General features: G+C 30.9%; 1 protein-coding gene across 1 annotated transcript; it reads left to right on the plus strand.

The window, feature by feature from the left end:
- Positions 1-296: 296 nt before the first annotated feature.
- LOC105359800 (basic salivary proline-rich protein 1-like) lies at positions 297-18,814 on the plus strand. Its single transcript, XM_011496493.1, has 4 exons — positions 297-410; positions 1,283-1,690; positions 2,605-2,863; positions 18,190-18,814. The coding sequence occupies exons 1-4, from the start codon at positions 386-388 to the stop codon at positions 18,215-18,217; spliced, it is 720 nt and encodes a 239-aa protein (XP_011494795.1). The 5' UTR covers positions 297-385; the 3' UTR covers positions 18,218-18,814.
- The last annotated feature ends 217 nt before the right edge of the window (positions 18,815-19,031 follow it).

Below are 19,031 nucleotides of genomic sequence, written 5' to 3' on the forward strand. Positions count from 1 at the left end.
TCGCCGTTGTTGTTGCTAATGTGTGCACCGCCAGGACATTCTATGTTTCTCCTTTCTTTTCTGGGCTTTCGCGCGCGTCCCTTTTTCGCATCAAGATTTTGGAGGTTAAGTCGCCGGTAGTCCATCATAACCTAAAAGAAGCTTCGCAACTGCTAATATATTACTGATCTAATATATTACACTTTGTTGTACAACAGGACGTAGAGTTTTCAATAGTTTTTCAACAATTCTTCAAGGAGGCTGCTTTTATATCAATTTTTTTAAAGAGCATCGAAAGAGAGAGAGAGAGAGAGAGAGGGTGAGGAAAAGAGAGAGAGAGAGAGAGAGAGAAGATTTGCTTCTTTAAAAAAACGAAGTCGAGGATGAACTTGCCCCTGGTGAGATTATGAAGGCGAATGGGACGAACAATGGTGATTATTTATACAATTTCTTTGGTGAATGTTTTTCAAATTTGTTTTAGATGTTTTTACCAAGTATTAATTTGCGATTTATGACTATTTCATTGCGTCTTTGTGTATTTTCCAAATCAGCTGTGATCTGTGCTGGACCATTTTTATGTTTTATTTTCATTTACCAATTTCCATGTCTTTTCTTCTTTCACTTCCTTTAATGGGTACATTTTTAGAAAATTCTTTACTATTCCATTGGTGCAATATTGATTCCCATTTACGCTAATGCAGTTTTTATAGCTTTCTTTATACCGTTTGACTTTAACTATTTGACTTTAATTTTGAGATATATTAGAAAGTTTTTATATATAGTATAATAAATGCATATGAATGTTTCATCAAATTGTCAATATCGTAACATAAATTCCCATTTAAATATTTAAAGTTTACAGGGCATCTGTACATTCAACTTTATTATTATCAAATTCACGCCATTTTTATAATAGTACAATAATATTTGAAGCAAAGTAGTATCACATATATTTTAATTATAAGATCGATGTCGCTTGTATGTTTATTGAACTATCCAGCTCATTATGCTTTTATTGCAATATAATCTTATGTATTCATCTAGATAATAAAATTTTATGTATCAAAAAGGAAATTTAACGATACTTGAAAATTATAATAGTGACATTTAATTTTTAAACGTATAGCCAAACAACAAAGTATATAACATGGAATTAAGGATTTACAAAATCTCTCTAGAGTTTCATAAGTTTATTGTAAGGTTCCTTTAATTACACACACACATATATGTATATATATATATATATATATATATATATATATATTATTTTCAAATACGTGTACATATTACCTAACCTGTACAGGTTTTTATTATTCAGGCTGTAGCCGTCTAAATACACCATTGGCAGCCACCACCACGCTGGAGGATCCAGGGACTCCGGCCTCGTGGAAGGGGCCACCACCAGGCTCGGAGGCCTCCCCATTTACACCAAATTCAGTTAACCAAGGTGGCGGGCCAAACTCTGGCCCTTACAATAGCACGGGTGGTCCACCAAGCAATGCCGGTGGATTCCAAGGGCCAAGCCCATTCCCTGGTAATGCAGGCAGTCCGGCTGGTGCTCCTCCTTACCAAGGCCCACCACCTGGTTCTGCAACGCCTCAGTACACTGCCTCCCCAGCACCGAGTGGCTCTTCCACGCCAGGACCAGGACCTCCGCCCAATGCCGGTGGCTTTCCACCTCCTCCAAATAACTCTGGGCCTCCGTACAACGGTGTGTAAACATTGTTATAATAGGAAACATAATTTTGTAAATATAGGTATTAATATGGAAATCTTCAACTATTCTATTAATTGTTATTGTTCAGCCAATCATTAATTAAAACAATATATTGAAAATCGTTAAAATACAAATTATCAAAATGAATTTATTATTTTCCAAATTTTTATTATGTATTGTTTAATAATACACTATTCTTCTCTAATGAATACAAAATTTTTGTAATAAATACATTGTAATTATATTTTGCTTATAAGATTCGTATTTATATTTGAATTAAAATGATATAGTCATGGTGAAGAGCTTAAGTATATATTTTATAAGTATCATTTCCAATTTTAGTGAATCTTAGATAAAAAGTTAAAGAACGAAAATTGGATGTTTCAAATTTGAAAACAAAGTCCTAAATATTTACTAGAAACAATATATATTTTCTCTAATAATGCTGTATGAGCTTTCAAAATAAAATCTGCATTTGGAATGTAAGTAGCATAACAAATTTGAGTTAGTAGCTTCGCTGACATCCTACCGATAAACTCAATACATCATTACTAATATCGCAACATTTGATTGATAAAACAAAACAAAATAAAACACAAAAAAAACAAAAAAACAAAAAAAACAAAAAAAACCAAAGAACAAAAAAAAACCAAAGAACAACAAAGAAAAAACTCGGCGAAGATAAAGGAATTAAATGAATAAATAAATAAATAACGGAAAACATGTCATTACAATGTGACGTAAGCTGGAGCTCCAGTTATTCGTTGTCGCGATAAATCGTGGCTTCTCCTTGCCTCTTCGTCTTATTAATGACTGGCCGCGTGAGCCGTTAACTTTATACGCAAGCGCAGAGCGCGAATTACGAATAACTAAACAAAGGCCGTTTGTTGCGGGAATCGGCGCTGCAGGTCCGAGTCCCTTTGGCTCGCCATCGGGTGGCCCCGGGCAGTTCGTCGGTAGGCCCGGATCCTCGGGCCCGCCCTTCGTGCCGTCTGGCGGAGGGAATCCGCACTTCCCCTCACCTGGGCAACCTTTCGGTGGGCCGCAGTACGGCATCCCTCCCGGTAGCCCCTTCGGACCTGGCGCTCATCCCATGGCCGGGCCCATGGGCCCCGGACATCCAGCGATAATGGGTCCCGGTGGTCCCGTCGACAGAATGGATCAAGGGTGAGTGAACTTGCACATTTCTTCTACTTTTTGTGAAGATAGTCACGAATAGTTTCCTTCCTGATGGATGCAACTTTATTCGTGGATACAAATTACTTTATTTTATGTTACTTTATTCTTTTACGTAAGACAGGTCGAGGAACTTTTATCGTGCATGATGATCGATTCCATAAGTGTATGTAATATGTAAGACTCTTCAACAAATCATTATAATAATATAAGGAAAAGCAATTTTAACAATTTAAGTAAGGAATGATACACTTTTGGAGATTAATAGAAAGTAATTTTTTTTTGGTACAATAATATATTCGTTTGAAAATTTGTTATCGACACTTTTTTGATAATAATTCGCGTGATGTTGCATTTCAAGTGGAGCTTTCTATTTTTTTTCTTAAATGTTTGGAATTAAATAGGGTACTTTATTATAAGTTTCAGATTATATTTTATTTTTATTTTACACACGAATATCATTTATGAAATCAGATTCTTTATGTTTACCTCAATAAATATGGATTACAAAATTTTATAAATACAAAAAAAGAATACAATTGTGGACTTTTTTCTGTAATTATATTAATTATATTATCGTCTTTTTTTTTGCATAAATAAATCGTAATATTCATTTTCATTTAATTTAACGTAAAAATTACCGTTAGTCTGCATTTGTATTTTTAACATAAACGAGAAAATATTTATTCAGTGTAATTTCCCAAATTTTTTTGTAATTTACTACTACGTTATTAATTATTATTTAGTCATCTACGGTAAAATGGATTTTCGGTAATAATAAATAATCAATGTTATTAAATATTATATATGTCTACTCAATATCATGATTATGTACAAGGAATTTCTATGACGATTAAAACAAGAAACCTTGAATATCAGCATATATATATATATATATATATATATATATGTTACTGTACAGAATATTTCATGACATATATTACTTTATGGTTATTAATACATATTGATGAACAAGGAAAATATAATCTCACAATTAAAAGTATATGACACATGCGCGCAAACGAACACACATATATGTTTAATATATTTAATTAGTGATTAACGGTGTAATAAGATTTATATTTTTTTGTACTCTACGTGAAAAAATAATAAACACTAAAAAATAAAAGGTAGAATATGTAGATAATTTTTAAATATTTCAGATTAAATTCTGCTCTCCTACTCTTATTTAAAGGACTTAAGTAGAGTACTCATCTCATTAGCTACTTGAATAACATAAATCTCTCATTTTATTAGATACTCTCAAAACTTGTACTAAAATTGATAAGGACTCAAGAGTTATTACTTTATTATGTTTATTTGTAATAAGTAAGGTAAATAAATGTTATATTTTATTTTATACCTAAGAATCTTTATGCGTATATGCAAAATGTGTTGATTATTGATTCTAATTGATGAGCTTTAAGTTAAAAATTCCGACTGTGTATATTTACTACTTAAATAGTTTAAACGGATGTTGGATGATTTGAAGTAACACAGTGAAATTCCAAAAGGGCTAATAAATTATAAAAATATATTATAGCTACGAGTAATAATCATATCTTCATAATACGATATAATAATTACAACTATATCGTAAAATTTCATGAAATAAAAAAAAATGTGACAGTGTGTAATCTTTAGGAAAAAAGGCATTTATAGAAAGATAATGTAATGTAACTGAATTTCGTTCCAACTTTTTAAATGATTATCGATTTTAATTGGTATGGACCTTCTCGCTAAAATTTTTACAAGTAATACCGACAATATAATACTTTGTTCTTTCGATGCGCACCAAGATTAATTAGGCTTTGTCAGGGTTACATTGAAGGGAACAATGAGAGGGTGACGAAGTCTCTGCACAGCTGTGGTAGCAGAAGGAAATGAGTACTTTGAAGTTTTTTGCGGGAGTGTCGCTCACTTTTTCTCAACTAGAGGGAGAATTTATTTTTCTTTTACTTTTTTGGTGCGCGAATTGACCATTTTGGCTCTGCTACTGTCTCTCATATATATAAAAAAAAAAAAAAAAAATCGTTAAGCAACTCATGCTGCCGATGATTTTCGCGTTTTCTTTTCGAATATCAAGATCCTTATGCTTTAATCTTTTTATTTTTATTTGACCTTTTGACGTCCAACTCCAACGTTTCTCTTTCTTCATGATATAATGATTCTAACCAATCTAATTAATGATAGCCGAGTATTTGTATTTTTTGTGGTTTTATTTTATTTTATTTTTACCTCGATCAATTGCTGTAAGTGATTGAATTAACGTAGAATTTTGAAATGTGATACTAATGATTTTGAGATGAGAGTGAATAATGATTTTCTTTTTTATTTTTCAAAAGGATATTATTCATATCTTGAAATATTTATTTTAATTTTGTGTAAATTTTCGTGCATATGTTGCAAATTGCATAAGTTATTTTCCAAAAATTTAGAGGAATATTTAATTATTCATTATATGTTTAGTATTGCAGAGAGAATATGCTGTGACATAATGGGACAGCATTTGCTTGCTACTGCATACATCTTCAATTCACAACTTGACGATTATAGTTTCAACTTTGAAAGTATTCTAATGTATTAAGATGTATTTTAATGTTGCAGCTAGGAGGATAGAAAAATTATTTTTTACACTAACACTAGATGCTAAAAGGTAAAACTTAGGTGAAAACAAGTTTTTGATAATTTACTTAATCACTATACAAGTATAAATATATCTAAAAGAATATTATTTTCATTTCAAATAAAAATTACGGCAAGCTTTCATAGCATATTTGTTTAATGTGTTACACTTCGTATGAAATGGTAACTTTTGTTTCGTTTCTGCAACATTTAATAAGTCTATTTGATAGTAATACCATGTCAATTATTCATCAAGATGGCTATTTAATATTAAATAATCAAGTAAGCAAATATTAATAAATTATAGAAAAGTAATTACAAAAATTTTAATTAATACTTTAAAGTATTATTAATTTATACTTTTATTTAATCGGTTATTTATATTAACAAGGCATTAATTTTGGGAATGTACTTTTTTGTAAGTTACATTTCATAATTATTTAAACTGAAAATATATAAATTATGTTACAATTAAAAATAGTTTATTCTAAAATTAAATAATTCAAAATAATATTATAGGAATAATAATAATGTTTAATAATGTTATTGATATCACGAAAGCTTTATTTTCTTGTAACCGAACTTTTTCATTACACTCACACAACGAGAGCGACAGAGAGAGAGAGAGAGAGAGAGAGAGAGAGAGAGAGAGAGAAAGTCTTTTCACATCTTGATTGATTCTTAAAAAAGGATTAGAATTATAAATTTTTGTTTATATATTTTTTGTATAAATAAAATTTTTAAGAATTATTTTTTCTATATAAACAAAATTTTAATGTAATGTGTAAAGTAATTGACAATCTTCTGATATAGTTTCAAGTGAAAATTCTATAGTTTTATAATAAAAATTTATGAAAGTATTTATGCAAATAAAATGAAAACCTATCACCACATTTGAAAATTATGTGTAAAGTTATGGTAGATCAAATTCAATTCTCACGAGACATTTAAAAGTTCACATGCACGCTTGCACGTACGCACTTCATAAATCAAACGATTAATTACGTTTATATACATACTGGAATTTTTAATCTAATTTTAAGAATAAATAATAAATTAAAAAATCACTATTTGATTGAAAATTTGAACGCATATATTCGAAGAGTGGAAAATAAAAATATTTATTTACAATGTTTAAGGAGTTATAGTATTTAATAAACTATAATTACTTATTATTAATTATTTATTATTCATAAATGGCTATCGTTTAATTAGCAATTTATTATTTTTCCAAAATGCTTAAGCAAATTTGTTAACAATTTGAAAAAGATATAATTAATTTTATAACATTTTATAAATATTAAAAAATTATACCGCATAAAAAGAATTTTTTTTTTTAATGTAGAAGTTAATTTATTTTTATATATACTCGTTCACATTTATCTTAAACTTTTTCTCTATATGTTCTAAATATGTAATATAAACAGTGGTATATTTTATTAAAATAACACTTATAATAAATATAATATTGTATATAATTAATGAAATTAAAGAACATCAATGAGCTAAAAAAGCCTTACATTATAATATTATACTGAATTCATTGACGGTTTTAGAAAGAAATTAAATTCATATAAAATTTATTTTACCGATTGTACAATGACAATAGAATAGTATTGTACATAATGCGTAGGAGAATATTTGATATTTAACTATTATAGAATTGTTTTAGTATTATATGTCAGTTTGATTTACATATTGGTATTTATTTAGAACAAATTGTAATTCGTATTAATATAAACAATTAAAGTAAACAATAATAAATTAATCGAATTTTGCTGACGTTAGTAATATTTATAAATTTTGGTGAAAATTGAATTTTTAAATAGTTTATCGATTCTGTCATAGATAAAATAATAAAAAGAATACGGAGTGTTCAGCAACTCAATTAGTTCAATTACTTAAAGAACTCTGAATCAAATTATAAACTATGCTTAATTTTGTTTTAATGATCTACAAAATCAATAATATATTGTTTTTATTTGACATATAAAATATTTATTATAAGAATTATATGATTTGTTATTATTAAATTTGTACATGTAATTATTATATAAATTAATTTTAAATTTCATTTATTAGTCTTAGATTCAATAGCATCAGTCAATGATGTTGATTATTAATATTCTTTGAATGTAATGCATTTCATACATTTTTGTTAAATAATTTAAATTAAAAATTTGTAATGAATTTCACATTTATTTTAGGAAGAATTTGCCATTATTAATTATGCATTCACTTTATTATATGGATAAATTAATTGAAGCCTAAATAGAAAGTAGAATTATAATTATATTATTACTGTAAAATTTTATAACTATAAAGTAAACATTTCCTGTATAAAAACCAAGTTTACTCGTATAAATATAGACAATAAAATTAAATTTTTATTATTGTTAGGGATGGAGCCAGGGGCGGAGGAGGATAAATAAAAAAAATATCTTTACATAAATATATTTATATAAGTACAAATGTAAAATTTTTGACTTTGATTGTACAAAAGGGGTGTCATGGATTTTTGCATAGGATTGTATGAGACCCACCTCCCTCTTCTCATTCTTGCTCTCTTCCTCCACGTTCCTCCCTAAACTCTCCTAGCCACCCCGTGTTCCTAGCGCGTGTTGGAGGGGTGACAGGGAGAAAGGCGGTGGGAGGGGCAGGGGGAGAGAATACGCGCGCGCGAGGTCGGGGAAGAAGAATGCGACGGTTCTCATGTTTTCTGTATGTCATAAGGGCTGCTCGCATAGATCCCTGCAATATTCAAAGAGTTGCTAGTACATTGCAATTAAATCATTGATGTTATTTGAATATGGAAAACTTCAAAGTTGTGCAATAGCATAATTTATCTAAATTAGATGCTTATGTTGTAGTTGGAACAATTATGTAAGTTTGATCGTCTTTTGGTGAAATGCGAAAACGTCTAAGGAAATAAAGTTTGTTCGTTGAGTAACATTATTTTTTAAGAAATTTAACTACTTCAATTCGGTGAATGATAATTAATATAGTAAGGTTATATGCCTTCAATGGCATAATTATTATGAATTTTGTAACTATTGGTAAGTTCTAAAATTAATTAAGTAACAGAAAACTTGAATTATACGTATTGGTGTCTACTATAAATTCGGATGAAAAAGTGTATAATATTATAAGGAGACGAATAAGAAAATAAATAGAAGATTCACTAAAAGTTTCAGTCTACGAATTTGACTAGAATACGAACATGAAGCATTTCGAATGAAGAAATTAAAAGGCTCTTCACAGAGTGATCTCGACATTTATTTATAATTAACTAATAACTTTTTAAATATTAATACTTGTATTAATTTCATTTAGACATATAACGGCTGTTTTAACGTCAAACAAAGAGATCTTTGTCCAGTTTCATTAAAGTTGAGGAAACATGGATCTATTATCATATCTTAATCGAAGTAACCAAGAATGTGTATAGTAAAGTAAGTTTTCAAATTCGAAAGTTTATAACCACTATCTTATGAAACAGTTGTAATATAATTTTAGCAAATTACTGGAAAAAGGTCAGAAGAATAACTGCAGGGTACAATTAGAAAATTCTAACTGCAAACTCGAAATTATATTACGAAATTGTTTCGCACATTCAACTCTTCGTATCTCTTACACGTGTTCAATTATTTATTTCTAAATGTAGAAAGTATCTTGTAAAACGAATTTTTTTTCATTCATTTTGAAATAGTTAAGAAAACGCCAGGTTAACTATTAAATAAACAAAATAAAGCAATTTGTATAATTAAATGTACGAGAATAGGTGACATCAAACTAATGAAAATAAAAATAATTTTCCTATCATAAGAAAAACAGCAAATTTCATTGAATATCGTTAATCGTTATAAAGTTCATCATTATATGTTTTAATTATATTATTTAATAATTCCACCATTTATATTTATAAATGTAATTAAATGTAAATAAATTTTATAAAATTCAGAATCAAATTTGTAAGAAACTTACTGGCTTATTAGTTTATTATAATATTGACAGGCGACAATAAGTATTTCTCATAAGTATTTACAAATATAATTTCAGATATTAGATTTTTGCAAAACTAATAGCAAGGCAATAGCATACGATATATATATCAATTAATTGTTATCTTCCACAAGTCATATTTTATAAGTTGTGAGTTATTTTTCTATATAATTGTATGATGATGATCGTAAATATATTAATAATATAGATGATAATTTTTTTAACGAAGCTTAATGTAATACCAGATTTTTTTTATATTTATATAAACATAGAGTTTAAAATATTTATAAATATCATATTAATCTGTAATACATTATTTATTCATTGTTGATTATTTTAATTGATAGTCGTATTGAAGCATACGTAATAAGGAAAGGCGAGTTTGAATGATAATAGATTGCTTTTATTTTGCATACTCAAGCGTTAAAGTTGATAGATTAATTATATTTGGATGAAAAATAATAAAATAACGAATAATGAAAATGATCATGGCGTAATTAACTTATAATTAAGATAGCCAAATGCATTTGTCGAGCGTGAACTAGTGATGAATAATTTTTAGTCTGTGTGTGTGTGTGTGTGTGTGTGTGTAGATTGTGAGTTGTAGCGTTAGTTATTTACATAGCAGAATACATCAATTTAGTAAGTATTTGGAACCGATCACGGAACTAATTTTCATGCCAAAGTTTGAATTATTCTGATAATACGGTATCGTGCGAGCATAGTCGTTTTTTCGGTTTTTCGGCATTTTTTCTTCCTTTTTTTATTTTATGACTATTGCGGATAAGTGAAAACAGGAAAATTAGATTAATTGAATGAACTTATAATTGCTAATCGAATGGCGTGTGATACGAAGGACCTAAGACCATGTAAGAGTTTACTTTATTTCTAAAACTTTATTACTTGACACGTGGACAGCATTTGCTTGATTAGATGTTGCCGCACACGATCGAGGTGGTTGAATGCGAAGTAAAAAGAGATATTAGCCGAAGACGTAAGAAGACTGTGTGTTTGTCGTATAGAAATGAAAATCGAGTCACAAAAATTATGCTAAGCGAAATGCAGAGAAGACGGTGTTTGAGAACCACGTGAATCTCCCTTTAGCCTGCCTCGCTTGCCGCTCGTCTCCCGGAGTGTGTCCCCCTTCTCAGGCGTCGCGGTAGAGATGCTTCTTGCTGGAAGAAACGGAGAAGGAGGACGAAGCGTTGGAGGATGAAGGGGGCCGGGCGATAGGTGAGGTTCAGCGGCGGCGGCGGCAGCGGCGGTGGCGACGGCGGTGGCGACGGTGGTGGCGACGGTGGTGGCGACGGTGGTGGCGACGGTGGTAGCGGTGGCGGTGGTGGTGATGGTGGCGGTGGCAGCAGCGGCAGCGGCAACGGCAGCGGCAGCGGCAGCGGCAGCGGCAACGGCAACGGCAACTTCAACGGCAACGGCAACGGCAACGGCAACGGCAACGGCAACGGCAACGGCAACGGCAACGGCAACGGTGACGAGAGCCAGGAGGTTGCCACTCGCAGGATGAGAAGGAAGAGCGCGAGAGGGTGAAGCGGCCGGGAGGGTGGGAGGTAGGGAGGGAGGATATACACGTTGGTCAGTCAACGGCCCGGCAAGTCCGTACCGCCTGCTTCTGCACAGTTCGGCACTTTCGTTTACACTTGCTTGAGCGTGTGCAGATGGTCGCATCGACGCAGCAGCGCACCCGGTAGCCCTTAGCTTTTCCGTATTCATTATCATTCCCCGCTGATGATCGTGAGAAATCCCGGTTAACTCTATGGATGGATAATGTTTGTCCGATACGTTAGAAGTCGAGTCAGAAGTTGCTATGAGCGCTCGGAGAGATTATATGTTTTTTTTTTTTGCACCTTTTCGTTGCCTCAAAGACATTATGTCGTGTGGCTTCTATTGAGGAGCTCAAGAGCGGCTTGAACGAGCCGTCTGATGGATTAATTATTATTTAAAGACATTTGTTCTTGTTATATCATATTATATGGAGGTAGTTGCAGCAGTGTTTATTAATTTTACTTTTCTTTACAATTCTTTATTTGTAATTATGTATCCTAGTAGTGCTTTTATTTACTCTAAATTATGAAAAACATTATATGTTTGTCTGTTAAATATGCCTTGAAATAGCTATTCCACTGTGTCGTCTGTAATATTTATAAATAATAAGCGATTGTTAATATTGGAAATTCTTTCCATGTAAATTAGGAGGAATTTCATTTAAAGAGCTAAAAAATGATTTCTTTTTCTTTTTCTTTTTTTTTTTTTCTTAAATAGCTCAAGTGTTTTAAGAGTTTTCCAGCCCAATTCGATATTTATTCGTGATACAGACTCGATTGAAAGGAAGCTTAGGACACTGGAGTCTATAAGAAGGAAGAATTTGACAAGTAAAATTTGTCAAATTAGTAAACTTAATAAGCATAAAAAACAAATAGTTCGATCGATTTAACATCAAGATTTTTAAAATTATATGTCAAATAGAAAAATGCACAACATTTAAAAAATCTTGTCATTTAATCCTAAAACACTTTTTATCTGGTGGATTTTTTATATAATGCTATTTAGTAATGCCATTTATTAAAAAGATTTTCTCGTACTTTTAATCTAATCGATCAAAATTAAATTTTCCATCAACTTAATATGTAAAGAGAATGTGCCCCTTAATAAATGGGAGTGGTAAAGCGTTGAAATGCAGAGGACAAACATTAGCCGCGGAGAGTAAATCGGGCCGATCGAAGGTACGGGACTCACAGTCGGTAAACAAGGAGGCAAAGTTCACGAGCCTCGGAGCCAAGGAACGACGAAACTACCCGGCTAGCCCGTCGCGTATCAACGACGAAATTGAATTTATCCGAGAGCGGTAGGATGCGCGGGGGACGTCTTCATTTTGACGTTCAGTGGTCAAAAAGTATTATAAGAGTGATCAAATAAAAATAAAAGGCGATATGACGGCTTTGGTAAGGTCGGGAACAGCGTACGGTGACTGGGCTTACGGCGCAAGCCCGATAAAGCGATCATCGAGAAGAGTTGAAAATGCGCAGTCGTACCATTGGCGATATATGTCTTTCTTTCTCCACCCTCCCGCCCTTCATGTTCTGCTCCTACCCCACCATTCGTCGCGCCCTGTCGCGTGTCCTACGGCTCTCGTCCAAAGCCGCTCCGCTGCCCTAATTTAGCCGAGGCTCTTACTACTGCCATTTTGCCTCTCATATCCGGGTTATTGGGATATTTACTTACAACTATTTATTGACACTCGACACTCGACACTTTTTCAGTGGGTGCCTGCTTCTTTCTGAGGTAGGCCCTTTTGCTTCCTTACATTCTCATTCGCTATATTTCACACTTAGTCGTATACTTATTATAACTTATTCAGTGTACGCCAACCTAGTGAAATCAATGACGCATCGGGCATTATTATTATTATTATTTGGCTAATATCAAATTGATACGATAATGCGATTAATTGATTTTTCCTAGCTTCTTAAGACAAACGAATAGCGGCATAATATTATTATTATTCTTATCAGCTTAAAAAACTCGTCCTTCTAATTATTATTAGTACAATTGCTTGGTTTTGTTCAATTGCCGCGTACTACTTAATCAATCCATTACGAATACAATACGAATTTTCCTTAAAAAATCATAAGGTATTCCAATATTTGTCAATAGTGTCGATTTAACACTCAAGAGGCAAATGTTTATTATTATTATTATTATTATTATTATTATTGTTATTATTATTATTATTATTATTATTATTATTATTATTATTATTATTGTTATTATTATTATTATTATTATTATTATTATTATTATTATTATTATTGTTATTATTATTATTATTATTATTATTATTATTATTATTATTATTATTGTTATTATTATTATTATTATTATTATTATTATTATTATTATTATTATTATTATTATTATTATAGGAATCTTTTCTCTTAGGACATATGATTTACGATAGCGGGTGATATTACGATCGATTTAAGATCTAATATGCGTAAATATGGTAATAAAGGATCAAATTTGTATATTCTGCATAGCAAAAACCGTGTAATATATTTTAATTGAAATTGGAAAAATATTTCTCACAAGAACTTCAGAATATGAATTCGTAATAAAATTTAATGCCAACGTATAGGCGAAATCTTTCATTCTTGTTGTTATACAAGAGTAAGTTTGTAATTTATTAATTGTGCAAAATTGAAATTTCGTCCCATGTAGATGAAATATTTTTCCCGCTAATCCAGCACCTCGTTTTCAATTTCCTAATTAAGCTTTGTTAATTAATCTTTTGAAAAATGTATTAACTAGTAATTAAATGTATTAAATAGTATTAATTAAATTTTCCCTCTATATAATGCACGTGAAATGGAAATTGAAACGTTACGAATTATCGTGAAGGAATTGAAATAATTGCTTTAATTGTTAAACATTCGGGGACGACGGACAAAACTGAAGCCACGTTCGAATGTTCTCTCGGGGACAAATAAAATCATCCGTTTACGCATGAAAAAACTTGTGTATGTGTGACCGTGTGGACGATGGGACTTCGGTGCCCCGAGAAAAGAGAGATAGTATTGATTTTTACTGATATTTAGCAGTGGAATTATCCCCCTCTCAAGTTTCTCTCCTCCTCGCGCTCCTAAGCTTTAAGCTCGAAACTCTTTCCTTCTCGAATGACTGCGTGCGTGCGCGGCTACATCAACCATCTCGTCGCCAAGCTCATCTCGAAATTTCACCTTCCACGCTATACCTCCGCTCTCCTCCTATCCTATCCATTACTCAAATTATTTTTCCAGGTGCTAGGATCTACTGTAACAATTTGCAATGCTTTCATGTATTTCATGGAAAAAAAAAAAAAAAAAAAAAAAAAAAAATGCCACTTTTAATGCCGAATATTATAATGGGAGTGCAACTGAAGCGAGACTAACGACGGCATCGTTACACGCATTTGAAACATTTTGCAATTTAATGAACAAATTAAGACTATTCTTACTTCCTGTCTGTGAATAATTATTACAATTCAATATACTATTTTTATGCTTATTTAAAAAATTCTGTATACATTATTATGAAAAGTATTTATACATGTATTTTTCGACAATTAACGGAATAGTATTGTATGAGAAATTTCTTCTCTCATGTTTTTTCGTCATATTGATATTTCAAAAATTCATACATCAAGCTATTTATTGTTTTATAATTTTTCAATATAATTAAGTTTAAAGAATTTCGTAGAGTAATCTCATTCTTATTATTTTAAACTGTATTCTTTATAGAAATTCAATTCATTTCAATTAATAAGACTAATGAGTTTCTATATCTGCTAATAATTTAATAGAGTAATAATATTTTTCTATTCCTCGAATCTTTCTTCTGGGCATAGAATAATAAAATTAATTGCTTTTATTATATTTTAAAAATAGCCTATATATGTATATATATATATATTGCATGTGTCTACCTATAACTTTTGCATTCTATGATTAAACTACAATTCCTCACTGCAATTCTTTTGTAAAATAATAGTTTGATTAATAGGGCTCTGGTTTATAATTAGCGATTTAAAAAATAACCAATTATTTATTCACCGCTACAATCATAATTAATGACACGAGTGTTCTTTCATTTAGCTTTTTTCTATAATGCTAAAAGGATCGGTAATAAAAGAAAGAAAAAAAGTTTGACACGTCCGATCATTATACTTCTGTTTGATCTAAAATATATTATAGAAGCATGAAATTTGTCTACAATTATATATTATCAAGTATTTTATATGCATTAGAGGTTGTTAAAGTTTCTCGCTAAAACATTTGAACTAAAAATTTTCAATTACGTTATTGAGTATATTATATATAAAATACAAATAAAACAAAAAATTGCTGAGAAAGCTCATTCGAAACGTAACATCAAAGCGTCAGTGATCTTCATTTTAACATAGGTCGTACAGAAAAAATATCATGTTTGAGCGAGTCTGCTCAAACATAAACACCGGGAATTCAACTCGACATTTTTTTTTTAGAGCTATTATATTAAATAAGTAGCGCAGTCGTATAATATTCCTCGAAATATTCTGTGTCCCAATTAGCCAAAGTATTTACAAGGGAATAAATAGGGCCTCGGTATTATCACAACGGGGACTCACTTTCCCTAATATCGAACATAGTGTTCAATACGTGAGTCAATACTTGATGCTAATAATAAGCAAGACGGGGTGGTCTAGTTTTGATAAAATTTTAATAAACTCGGGTCCAACCGCCGTGCTCCCATCAAAGAGACGGGAAAAGAGAAAAGCTCGTCGTCCTTGGGCGCAATCGAAAGAGCGAGTGCACCCTGGAATAGGAATAACCCTGGGCGACGTCTGCGTCTAGGCGAGCGATAGGATGGGAACCTCTAATTTATGGTAGCGAGACTAGTTAACCGTGCACACCGAGCGCTCTCCTTACTAAAATTCAAAAGTTCTCCCCGCGAAAGTTTACGATGCCGCCTAGCCGGCGCGCCGCGCTCGTTTCACCTCTTCTCTCTATATACAGTTCCTTTCATTCGTTCACCTTATATTTCCTTTGCTTTATCTCGCCCACGTCCTTTCCTTCTACTGCCCCTTCTTAAGCTCCAAATCATCCATCCCCACCATCGACAATTGAGCGTTACTTTTTCAAAATACGAATTTTCATTTATTTTGCTTTTCTTATTTGCCTTATATGCTGGCCATCATTTTACGCGCTCTCCTTGTCTGCGCAACAAATTTCGTTTGAGCGAATTTTTTGGTTTAAGGTGTTTCCCTTCTAGCCAGACGTTCACTGTCTCTCCTCTATTTCATATTTTGAGCTTTTCTTATAAGACGTATTTTTATGACACCTATCTCGTTTCGAAATAGCACTTCCATAAATGTCTTCGAGCTGGATTCTAAACTTACTGAAGTACAAAAATATAAACATAATTGATCCGTAAAAAGCACTATATTTATTGATGCTTTAATTACAAGCTCATAAAGTTTCAAAGTAAATGAAAAATAGATATAACAAGAGTACTTTAATTGTAATTATAAATACAATGTGTTAAATCATATAATCGGCAATCTTTATTTAAGCATTTAATAATATTGATACTCTCCACCTTTCACGGTTTTGCACGGTTTTGCACGCTTTTTAAATAAAAATTTTTTTCTTATCTAATTATGAGAAAATTTTGAAAAATATATATTATTTTCACTTTTGTAAAACCGTATATTGACAATTATTTTATTTTAAAACTAAAACACATACAAAATTCCTTTTATCACGTCATTTTTAATATCAAAATTATCGTATAAGTGTACTTGATATGCTATTACATAATGGAAAATATTCTCTAATACTGGACGATATGCAATGAATTAGTATAATGGGTCCGAACGCCCTTAATAAGGCCCCTCTGTATAGTGGAAGTATCAATTGGTATTGTATATTTGTTTTTTGTTTTTCGTTTTTTTTTTGTTTTTTTTTGTTTTTGTTTTTCTTTTGTTCCTTTCGTATATTCCAACGTCGTTGAATTTTAATTTTTATTGTTTTGCGATTTGTTTTTGTTCAATTGACTACGTAAGCATCGATAAATCAGTGTCATGATGCTGGCTTTGGATGTAGGTGCAAATGACAAAAATACACGCTTTGTGTATTAAACTTTAAGCGTTCTTTATTTCGTAATGAACAATTGTCCATGTCCTTCTTTCCTTCTCTGTTATTTTCATTTGCGATATGCTATGGGAAAAACAGCGAGGCTCTAAGCGAGCATCCAGGGGAGCGAGAATCGTCGTCATCACGACGACGTTGCCGTTGCCGGTACTGCTCTTTCACTCTCAGTTTATTGCTGTAGCCAGGAATCTTCTCCTGTCGTCCCTCTCTTACTAGCTGGAAATGATAACACCACCATTAAAGAGATATTAAAGCATGCTTTTCACAGACGGAATAAAGAAAATTTACGTGCGCAGTGGGTTAGTGATAGTAAATGAAGGATGAGCTGTTCATAATTTTTTTTTGTTTTCTTTCACTCTATTAATTTTTTATGAGCTGCTGAGAATAAATATTCTATCTTACTTCAGTAAATAAAGCACGTTTGGGTTGGTACTTGTCAATTTTAAGTGATGGCCTTATCAAATCTAAAAGGTTAAACTATTGTTTGTTTCATGCGTCAAGGAGAGTTTATCCGCTGCTAAATCGTCAAAAATATATGTACTGCTTTTATATACGAGCGTTTAAATATTGTTTGGGGATATGTTGTTGGCATCTACTCAATTAATTTGAAGTACATCACTAATTATATTCATAAAAAAGATTTTGTTTTTTTTTTTTATGGAATTTTTTGTTGGAATAAATTTAAATAAAGTTAAAATTCTCTTTGGTACTACAAAAAGTGTACAGCTTAGTCGAATTGTATTTGGCAAAACGTAATTCAAAAATTTCAATCACTTTCTGATGAACATATATATAAAAAAAAAAAAAAGAAGAAGAAAAAAAAATATATAAACAATGTATCTTTTTATACAAAGAGAGATTTATATGTTTATATGTAGTTTATATATATCATATTTTGTATAAAAATAAAAAGTGCATATCTGAGTAACATTTACAAAAAAAAAAAAAAAAAAAAAAAAAAAAAAAAAAAAAAAAAAAAAAACTTTGATATTACAATGTTATTTTCAGCAAATCATTGCATCGTTTTCACGTATAGCATTATCAACAATCTGTGTATAATGAATCACCGTTCAGAGACGTTAAACAAGGATCGAAGTGGGTACTTAACCAAATAGTCCAAGTTATTGCTTAACCAAGTCGAGGAATATCGAAGACCAAAACAATTTCTATTAAAATTGGTCTTAAAATACTATTAAGCTCCTTATAACTTATTTAATGTAAGATCATGTACGGTTTGTAATGGTATTTCAATGAAATTTTTTTTTCCTATCACAAAATTTTTTTGTGCAGAAAGTAATGAAACAACGGAAGCTGCTTTATAATATACAAATTAAACTGAATTATTTGAAGAGTCGTATTGGCTTAGTCGTCATTAGCCTCGGACTCTATATTACAAGCTTGAACCATCCTTGTCTTACACAATTTACTGAAATGTCTGCATATTAAATAAATTATTCTGTACTGCATGATTGTTATTGCTGTCAACATACATCAAATTTGAACATTACTCGAAGCTGTTGTAGATCAGGCGTAAATTAAAGTTTCATAAACTGATCTAGTCTAAGCAAGATCTTTCTCAAGATCAAGATTAAAAAGAGAAACACTGAATGTATTATTTTATGTATAAAAAGAAAAAAATGAAAATAAAAGATAAATTTTGTTGCGTGATCAGTTTTAATTATATTTTTATACATTTTATGAATAAACACTGTAAATCTGGATAAAAATAAACAGTATATATGAGTAAATTTCACATGAAAACAATTTTTTTTAAATTAAAATAAATTGTACAATTATTGTTGCATTTATTTTCAAAGTTAATAAAGACGTGATTTACTTTTTAGAACAGT

This window comes from Ceratosolen solmsi, unplaced genomic scaffold (assembly GCF_000503995.2).
Source record: "Ceratosolen solmsi marchali unplaced genomic scaffold, CerSol_1.0 scaffold29, whole genome shotgun sequence".
Lineage (NCBI taxonomy): Eukaryota > Metazoa > Arthropoda > Insecta > Hymenoptera > Agaonidae > Ceratosolen > Ceratosolen solmsi.